Source organism: Carassius auratus, chromosome 30, assembly GCF_003368295.1.
Source record: "Carassius auratus strain Wakin chromosome 30, ASM336829v1, whole genome shotgun sequence".
Lineage (NCBI taxonomy): Eukaryota > Metazoa > Chordata > Actinopteri > Cypriniformes > Cyprinidae > Carassius > Carassius auratus.
In genome coordinates, this window is record NC_039272.1 from 10,683,126 (window position 1) to 10,693,134 (window position 10,009).

At 35.8% G+C, this 10,009-nt stretch overlaps 1 protein-coding gene across 3 annotated transcripts; it reads left to right on the top strand.

The window, feature by feature from the left end:
* Window positions 1-2,626: 2,626 nt before the first annotated feature.
* Window positions 2,627-9,342, top strand: LOC113049185 (WD repeat-containing protein 54-like). 3 transcript variants are annotated; one of them, XR_003276583.1, is made up of 11 exons: window positions 2,627-2,854; window positions 3,080-3,366; window positions 3,505-3,567; window positions 3,647-3,713; window positions 3,864-3,920; window positions 4,036-4,163; window positions 4,330-4,430; window positions 4,739-4,901; window positions 5,102-5,176; window positions 5,768-5,988; window positions 9,256-9,342. XR_003276583.1 is itself a non-coding variant. In XM_026211311.1 (10 exons), the coding sequence occupies exons 2-10, from the start codon at window positions 3,133-3,135 to the stop codon at window positions 5,897-5,899; spliced, it is 1,020 nt and encodes a 339-aa protein (XP_026067096.1). In that variant the 5' UTR covers window positions 2,627-2,854; window positions 3,080-3,132; the 3' UTR covers window positions 5,900-6,943. The 3 variants fall into 3 exon arrangements, 1 of the variants encoding a protein (XP_026067096.1); XR_003276584.1 differs by lacking the exon at window positions 9,256-9,342 and adding an exon at window positions 7,488-8,240; XM_026211311.1 differs by lacking the exon at window positions 9,256-9,342 and having other exon boundaries at window positions 5,768-6,943.
* Window positions 9,343-10,009: the final 667 nt, after the last annotated feature.

Genomic DNA, 10,009 nt, shown 5'->3' on the forward strand with positions numbered 1-10,009 from the left:
CTTTATTATTATTATAATTTTACAGAATCTGAATTAACAGTTTACACCATTTCAGATTTTAAGGCTTTTGTTTTTTACATGGTCAACAAAAGATGGCCTGGTCTCCATCCTGCCCTCTGCCTCCCTCCCTTCCTCTGATGCCCATTTCTTTACATAATAGGGTCCACGCTTACTAATACTTTCACAAGCCTACACACACCTTTAAACACTCTGGGAGGCCTCTTATGCACAGAGTCATTCATTTTCCATTGTTATCGACAAATACACACATACATTGTGGTAAAAAGTTTACAATGTGGTTAACTTTTCCCTTGACATTTTTCATTGCTTTTGTTGCATGCTTGTTTTACTGCTTTTATGCCTTTTAATAATATTTTTTATTCAAGGAAATTTCAGAATTTCTATTTGTATTCTGCTTTTCAGTGAGAGGACTTAATAAAATTTTGCTCAGGTCTTTCAGTAGGAGGAAGCTTTATACCTCCCACAGAATGCTAACAATTAGATCTTTCACAACTAGATATCAAAAGAGATTTTGATATCTGTATGATGTAGGAGGGTTACAGGCAGCTTCTTGTTTGCCATTGTGCAGCAAGAAGTAAAATGAGGATGCTAGAATCTTGTTTTTATTTCATGATTAACTGGTAAATGAATAATATGTGATTTTGTTTAGGCTATTTGAAATCAGGTCTTTGTGATTACCATATACCTAGTTTTGCCATTTCAAAAGGATTTTGACATCAAATTCTATGCACTTATTATAATACCCATATCGTATTATCACGTTATCTCATCCAAATCACAATTTAAATTAGTATTAGCATAGTAACCTCTTGAGTTTTACAGCCTTGACTTCATTTTTGCAAAAAGGGAACCATTGTATTTAAAAAACAAGCACTACATCGACTGAACCCATTTGGTGGCAATTATCTAAATGTTTTGCATATGCTCAGTTGGTCAGCCTTCAGTAGGAAGGAGCAGGTAAAAACATGACCAGAAATAATAACCATATTACTTTTGAAAAAAGACTATAGTTCTGTCTTCACATAATCAGATGCATAGAAAGCAGATCTGGTTCCATCTGGTGGGGGGGTCTTACTGAATAAGACAAACGTAATGACATGGTTTAACCACTAAATGGCTGTAGATGTTGTAATTAACCCCTAGTTGTTGAGAAGACGATGACCTGTTTCCTCGCAATCAGAAGGCCATTACCGTGGCCTTCACATCAGAATGAGGGGTAACAGTGCTCTCTAGCTCGTCCAGAAAAACCTTCTTGGTAGCTCTTTGCTTGAGTACAATAAAGATTTATTTCCTTCCACAGCACAAAGTAATTGCATGTAAACATACAGTATTTTGAAAAATGTGCCATTGGGCCAGCAAAGTTTCCTATCTAAAGAAATTAGCTTTGGCTTATACCTACATACAGTTCTAACCATGGTCAGTTTTCTCTGAAGAAGCTTTGTGCCAAGGACATTCCATGTGAAGAAAGTGTTGCATGTTATTGTGTGTCTCTGGAGACAAGCTGTCATTTGGAGTACAGTGTGTCTGTCCTGATTTTTTTCATTTTTTTGCCCTAGCAATTTTGCCTGTGAAGACCTACATATTTCAGGCACAACTTGTACCAGCATCACAGGCTGCCCAGACTTTAATATTTGACAGTGTTACTTTGCATGAATTGTTTAAAGGGGAAGCAACCGCTGAACTGGATCAGGATTGTGTATTAATGTCACCTTTCACCCATTTTTCTCAAATGTCACAATTTTTTTTGTGTGAGCTTTCAGTCTGAATAAAGAAAATGATGGGGTTATTGACTAATTATAAAGTAAACAACTTTCTTGCTTAGATACCACTACTTTGTGTCATGTACAAAATAAAACTTGAAATGATCTGCGTAATGTTTTAGTGAGCATTCAGCGTTATCAGATATATCTTTGTGTCTGTGGCAGTGTTTACAGAGCTTTTGACTGCAAAATAAGTTGACTATTAAAAAGAACAGCTGAACATCAGTTCACAAATAAATAAAAAATATTGGGTAACATTTTACACAAACCATTACTGAACAATGCATTAACTAAGATTAATAAATGCTGTAGTAGGGCTATTGTTTATTCTTTGTTCATGGTATCTAGTCAACTAATGTTAACTAATGAAACCTTATTGTAAACTGTTTCCAGAATATTGTTCAAATTGTTATTGCATTTAGTTATTATTTTGGAATAAATATAAAAATGCATAGCAACAATATGAAATGTATAATTAGTCTTATATATATATATATATATATATATATATATATATATATTATGTAATATTATTTATTTACCTAGGAAAATATGACAACATTAAGTGTAACAGGGACAGTGAGACACACACACACACACACACACACACACACACACACACACACACACACACACACACACACTCACACACACACACACACACATACACACACGAATAGTGATAAAGCCTTATAGAACATACATAAAACATGAATAAAGAAAGAAAGGAATAAACAAGCAAAGAAGAAAATTAATTGAAAAAAAGTTATACATGCAATACAGATGCGAAAGTTTTTTAAACGTTTCAGACGTCAGAACTACGTCATTTCGTGCAACGCAGATAACTGTGACGTTCTACACACGTCTGCTCCGTCACTATGGCTGCAAGAGACGCGAGGCGGTAAAAGCTTGCTTTAATACGATTAGTATATCCATAATAACTCTTATCAACCGTTCTTTTGTCTAATAACAGAAACGACGTATGTCATTTTCATATTTGGATACATTTAGTTCAGTATTTGCTCTGAAACGATGAAGATTAACAGGAGAACCCATCAGCTGCTTTCATTATGGTAACGTATATAATAATTGTTAATGTTAATAAAATGTCAGTGTAGTTATTGCAAAAGAAGCAGTAAAGTTAGCCTATTTCATATTTCACATCTTGCTGTCTGGACATGCTGCTACAATCCGATTTAATGCAGTGCAAAGCAACTGTTCGTTTGAACAGGCTCGAATTCACAGTCTCAGGATTTGATTATTCACGATTGATTTCCATGTCCTGTCTTGTCTTTCAGAAACTAGTTACATCTCTAATTTATAAAGTACACAACCGGCACTCTTCCAAAAAATGTCGAAAATGTACCACAAAGAGAAAAGCATTCAGATAAAGAGCAGCGCGTCGGCGCTCTACAACAACCTGAGCGTCCTGCGCATCGCGCCGCGATGCCTCACCTATTTCACAGTGGTCCACGCCAACGTGGTGAACATGATCAGCGCCTCCTGGGACGGGCTGAACTATTACCACCGACAGCTGCAGTCTAAAGAGGGCAACGTGGCCACCAGCTCCTCACTTATAATGCAGGTAAGTAGCTTAGACTAAAGTACAGTTTGAGTCCTAATAAAGGCTGATGATTATACTGGTTCAGAGCAATTTGCCTACAGTGTAAAACTAGTGTCACTCACTAAGTTACTTATTATCTGACACTTTTTTGTCTGATAGGCAGCCTGGTGTGTCCTGCCTTCAAGAGATCTTCTTGTTCTCACCTCTCAGAAGGGGCTCCAGGTGGGTCAAGTGTTATGCCAGGCTATTAAAATTGTTTATTTGTCTAGTAAACACGACTTGAACTGTGTTTATTCATCAGATGTATGAATCAGATGGTTCAATTATGGTCTATTGGCATGCACTGGACACGCCAGAGACCCCTACTGGTCAGTGCACACTTCTGCGTCTCTGTGAATACACTAAATGTGTTCATCCTATTTTTGAATTTATTTTATTTTTATTCATTTTCACATCCTTTAACTGTGGGGAGTTAGGTTTTGACTACCTGTCTGACATTGTCTGTTAAACATTTCCAGCGAAAGCAGTTTTTTCCAGAGGAATTGCTGCAGTGCAGGAAAAATATATTTGTGTAGGTGAGTGGCTTCATCTGTCAGCAGTGGCTATATAGGGTACTGTTCTAAACCATTTACATATTAGCTTGGTATGTGCACTAAAACTGCCCTTTCCAATTCCTCACACTTCCTTCAGGGGTCTCATCTGGCTCAGTGCTGGTGTTTGACGTTCCCAGTAAAGGCAGTAACATCACCCTGTCTGAGGTTTTGGAGGAACATAAAGAGGCAATCACAGACATGGCCTCTGAGTGCTCAGGCAATCCGGTATTAACTTACAGTAACATTCATATAAGTATTATTTTTGTAAACCGTAGAGCAAACGCTATTTATATCTGTTGGGTTTTTTCATTTTTTTTTTCATGTTTTCTTAATTTGGTTTAAGTTACTGTGTGCTCAAGTGTTTTATTACTAAAATGATTTCTTTTTTTAGGAGTGCATTGCTGATTTAGTTAGTGCTGATGACTCTGGCCTCCTCTGTGTGTGGAAATCAGGAGAAGATTTTCAACTGCTCAACAAGATCCCAGGGTTTGAGTATGTTGAGAATTAACACTCACTATACAAGAGACGATTGGTTTCATTCATGAAACATTCACAGATATATTAGTATATTCTGAAAAATGTGTACATTAGGTGGACCTTCCTGAAAAATGTATCAAAATGCAGTGTCCGAAGTTTTCCTAAACCTTTTCGTTAATCTGAAAATTCACGTCAGAGTGACTTTACAAACAATTTACACAAAAACTCATGTGTATGTGCTCATTTGATTTATTTAATGAAAGAGGACCACTATACTGATGCCAGTACATCATTTATATAATATTTATATACTTATCTCTCAGCACAAGTTGTTCTTCAGTAAAACTCTGGAAGGGCATTGTCATTGCTGGCTATGGGACGGGACAGATTCGTCTGTATGAGGGGGTCACAGGTATACTGCATGCAGAAGTCAATGCCCATGCACGCTGGATCTACTCACTGGACATCGCCCCGTTCACTGGACTGGTGAGAGATGTCACACAGTTAATGTACGCATATACATATGTACATTGTAAGTAGTAATTAAGAACACAAATAGTCTTAATCAAGAAGTTGTTGTATTCTGATGTTTATTATTATAAATGTTGTTATTTTATTACAGTTTATTTATTTATAATGGTAAATTCTCCTATATTGACATTGTTTTCATTTGTACAATGAAAAAGCTGATCTCTGCAGCAGAAGACTCCTGGGTTCGAGTATGGCATCTGAGCTTGAGTCCAGAGATGAATAGTGTAGAGGTAAACCACTCACAGAAAAATACAGTATAAATACCATTCAAAAGTTTGTGGTCAGTTTTTTTTTTTGTTTGTTTTTTTTTTAAAGAATTTAATTATATTACTTAGTTAGATACATTAAATTGATCAAAAGTGACAGCAAACAAATGTATAAAGTAAATGTTATCTCTAACATTATCCTGGAAAATGTATCTGGTTCAACAAAAGTAGTAAGCAGCAATATTATTTTCCAAACTGATAATAATAATAATAAATGTTTACTAAGCAGCAAATCTGCATATTAGAATGATTTCTGCAAGATCATGTGACTCTGAAGACTGGAGTAATTGTGAAAATTTCAGCTTTGCCATTAACACAAATTTATAACAACTTAATAATAAAAAAAGTGATAATATTTTAGAATATTAATCTTTGGTGGGCATAGAAATCTTTCAAAAACATTTCAAAATCTTACCAACCCCAAACGTTTGATTGGTGGAGTACATGCACTAAAACTCCATTAGTAGTTTCATTAAACGAACATTCATTGAAAAGCATTTTTTTGTGTTCAGCTGATTTTAAATATACTCCCACGTTTTTCTTCTCCTTTTCTAGATCGAGCACATATACAATGAGTGTGTGACTGATACACAGATCTGTGGAGCCAAGTTCTGTGATGGGGACGGCTATGCCTTTGCAGTGACCGGCTATGACTTGAGTGAGATCATCCGCTACACACAAGCCTAGTCAGGAATACAGCGTGCACTTCTAGGACATTCCCATTGGTCATATGAGGATCACCTGCAGAAGGAAGGTCATGTCTTGACAGTGAATTGGTGAGTATATTGCTGTACAGTCATGATTTACAGGGTCAGGCTGGAGTGAATGCTACCATAAAATCTACTTCTAACGTCTTAGGCACTAAAAAGCCACACTTGAATCTTGTATTTCTACATGATTGGCAGTTGTGCTAAGTACAAATACTCTTTTGTGCTCTGATACTATAAGTAAAATACATAACATTGGTTAAACAGAACAGATCTCAAAATTAAGCATTAGAAATGGTTGTTCTTTTAATGTTTTCTTCTGACATAATTTGTTTAGTATTGTGTAGTATTAGTAGTATAGTATTGTATTGTTTGTTTAATATTAATGTATTTACTGAACTATTTATTTGACCTCATTGAACAGTTTCGGATGTGCAATTGAATCAGATGGCATGTAACTATATTTGTGGTTCAGAAAATAAAACATATCAAAATAGTTTGTATTTATAGTAAGTATTTATTCATTATAAATAGTATGAATATTAAAGCAGAGGCTATTTTTCCAAATGGAATTATAATATTCTTTACATTTGTCTAGAAACAAAATCATTGTATTGCATAATGTAAAATCACATATTTTATATATTTTGTTGTTAACATAGTTTTTGCTATTTTCTGTTTCTTTGTAAACATTTGTCAGTGACAATAAAAAAATAAAAATAAATTGTTTACTGTGACTTTTATTGCAATTAAAAATGTGTACCAGTAGATGGCAATAGATCTTATATTTTTTATGGTTTTCTGAAGATTTGAATTTTGAGATCAGAATTAGCATATTTGATTCAACCAAAAGTACATTCAAGTGCATAGATTCATATAAAAACATCCATTAAACACATCACATAACATATTAGAACTTGTCCAGCACTCATTTCTATTCAAAATGTAAAAAATATCAAACATAAATTAGGGATGTCTAAATTGCCTAAAATGACAAGGCTTTGTTTTCCAACTGACGTGCTATCTACAGTGCCCATACATTATATGTATATGTACTGTACATGTATTTGCATTGTTTTGATGGCTGTTTGTAGATCCCACCTTCTCGCATATGCCACAATTGGTCGATTATGTACGATGTCTGAATGTACGCTACATTACCTTCTATTAAATACAGTCTAGCATCTATTAAAACTAGACACTGAAAAGATGATGCGTGATCACCCTACATGTGCAGTGGGTTTTAATGGTCCTCAGGATTATTTCTGTGTAAAAGAAGAACAGAAAATCATTTAGATCAACTTAATGACAAAATGTTCTTTCAAGAGCAAATTTGTAAATAAGCAGCATTTTCGTCCATGACTGTAGTAATATATTCATCACCATTAACTTTGGTCTCTTTGTGCCTCTATTAAGCTATAAAAGAAGACTTTTATTGTCAGATGTGTCCTTTGTGCACCTGCCATGAGGCCCTGATGAGTCCTTGTCCTTGATTTACACCCTGTTTTCACACTGTAATGTTTTGTTGTCATTACATCTTTCATCTATGCAGGCTTCTGTTTTTATAGGTCAAAGCAGAACACCAGAGGAATGCAGATTATCACGTCAAGCTGTTTTACCAGTAACCCACTAAAATATCTACAATGCTCATTTGACTATATTTTCCACATAATATTTATGTCCGTAATTCTGTTGTTCCCCCATAGTATTATCCACACATGACCTCTCTTTCCAGCCTGCTGTTGATAAAACCCCATGGTCTCTTATGTAAGACTTTTAACTTTGTCCTATGGATGACACTTTTTTCCCCCTATATCTATTATGAAGAGAGGGTGAATATCAATGACACAGAGGGACAGACCTAATGGGCTGAGAATAGACTGCTGACCGTCAAATTTGATGGTGGACAGAAAGGGAGGGAGACCAGAGAGTGTCAATGAGACCTCCACTGGCTGTGGGTTTAATGGAATTATGTAACACTGCCATGCAGCACTAGAGCACAGCGAAATGTGTTTAAGGTCATTGTATTTTGTGTGATCTGTGGTAATAAACACTATGGCCTGTCCACATGGCCATGTAAAATTCAATAGTGCTCTCCAGACACATCAGATCTGTGGGCTCCGGGGATGGGGACACGATGCAGTTCCAAAATACACAAGAAACTTGTTTATTACACTTAAGAGTTGAAAAAAGTTATTTTCTGTGTTTTTTATGCATGTCATGTGATGTTTCTTCTACTATGGCCACTTTTATTTCCAAGGAATTACTTTTTTATTATAAAATATCAGTTTCCCTCTTTTTATTCAGATTAAAAAAATCAGATTAAATCTGGCTTGAAAAAAAGTTTCTAGCATTTCAAATTCAAATCCTTCTTTGATTTTTTGTACCCTTCCCTTTGACGTAAGGGATGTTGCTGTGTAAAAATGAGTAAGAGCATTTTTGCCATTTTAATTATTTTCTATAGTTTTTATTAATTCAGTTTAGTTTGTAGTTATTTTATATCAAGTTTATATATATATATATATATATATATATATATATATACTTTTCAGTAAATCTTCATTTCAAAAAACAGAAATTGTTTTAGTTAACCCTTATCCATTCATGTGTGTGTGTGTGTGTGTGTGTGTGTGTGGTTGTTTTAATTTTTTAATCATAGCTTGATCTTCCCATGAAAACAATAGACTTCTTTCTTGTACCGTCATTTAGTCCTGCTAAACCCCACTCCTTTCTCATAATCAACAACCGGATATAACCAAGTCCCACCCTACATTTTTCTTCTATCACTCAGATGTATCAGAGTACAAAATAAAAATATTTGTCGCTACTTCTGTTTCATTGTCTGTTTTTCATTGAGCTGTTTAATATCTCAGGGTCCACAGGGTCAGAAGTGCATATTAGTTGAAGAAACGTGCATAAATGAGAGCCTGTCATACTTTTTTTTTTTTTTTTTGACTTGACAGCTACACATGGGCACATTGTTTTATCTTTAATTAGCTATTTGATTTAAATAAACATGCATTAGTTGTGTGCTTTGTTCTGGCTTCAATACTTGGTATTATAAAAGCCAAAAGAGACCATAACAGGCTCATTAGGCTGAATGGAATAGGTTTTGATGCAAGATTTTACATGTTTATTTATGTAAATGTGATGGGGAGAGGGTTTCAAGGACGGCACAGATGCAAGTGACCACAATTATAATACTCTGCAGACGCACATGTAGTTTTAGTCATGAATAAGAGATTGAACTGGCATTGAATTGGGTACAATAATCTTTCCGTATAAAACATGACAGTTTATTCACTCTGTCCTGCCTGTTTGTCATCGTATTTTTAGCAATAGCCAAACCCAGCCACCCGGCTTTGATGTTCAGCAAACAAAAGCTGCCCGACGCATCCCATTATCGTGAATGATTAATTTGGAGATGTCTGTTTGGAACACGCAGCACTCGCTCCCCCTCTCAAGACTTTCCAAAATCTATCTGTCTTAGCGTTGAGCCTGCTGGGAAAGCTTCGCCACACAGGGATTGACAAAGTAATGCCTCACCAGTCTGGAGCTGAGGAAAAAACAGACGCAAGGAGGAAATTAGGAAAAAGTGTCTCCTGTAAATAGTTCATATAAATAGACTGGAATCAGCAGGAGGGGGAAGTGGGATCAGACACACAGACAAATGCTGGACGAGGGAGATTGGCTGGAGACGAGGAGGTATAGAAAGCGGAGTGAGAAAGAGGTTGACTTCATGCTGATGATTCATCTGGTCATCTCCAGAGTGAGACATGTGCACACTCCACCCGCTCCAACAGCTGCTCCCGAGCCCCGTCTCCTCTGCTGTGTCCTGTGAGAACAGGAAATGAAGAGTGAGCTGTTTTAAACATTGGCCGGTCCTACTCTTGCCCATGGGGCACTGCAACAAAACAAAACATTTTTCTCTGTATTTTGTTCTCATGTTTTTACAAACAAAACATGCAGCAAGAAAAAATTGAAAATCTGAAAAAGATAACTATGTTGTGACATGAACTCTCAAGTCAGTTTCACTATAATCTCATGAATTTGTTATTAACTGACTCTCTCTCTCTCTCTCTCTCTCTCA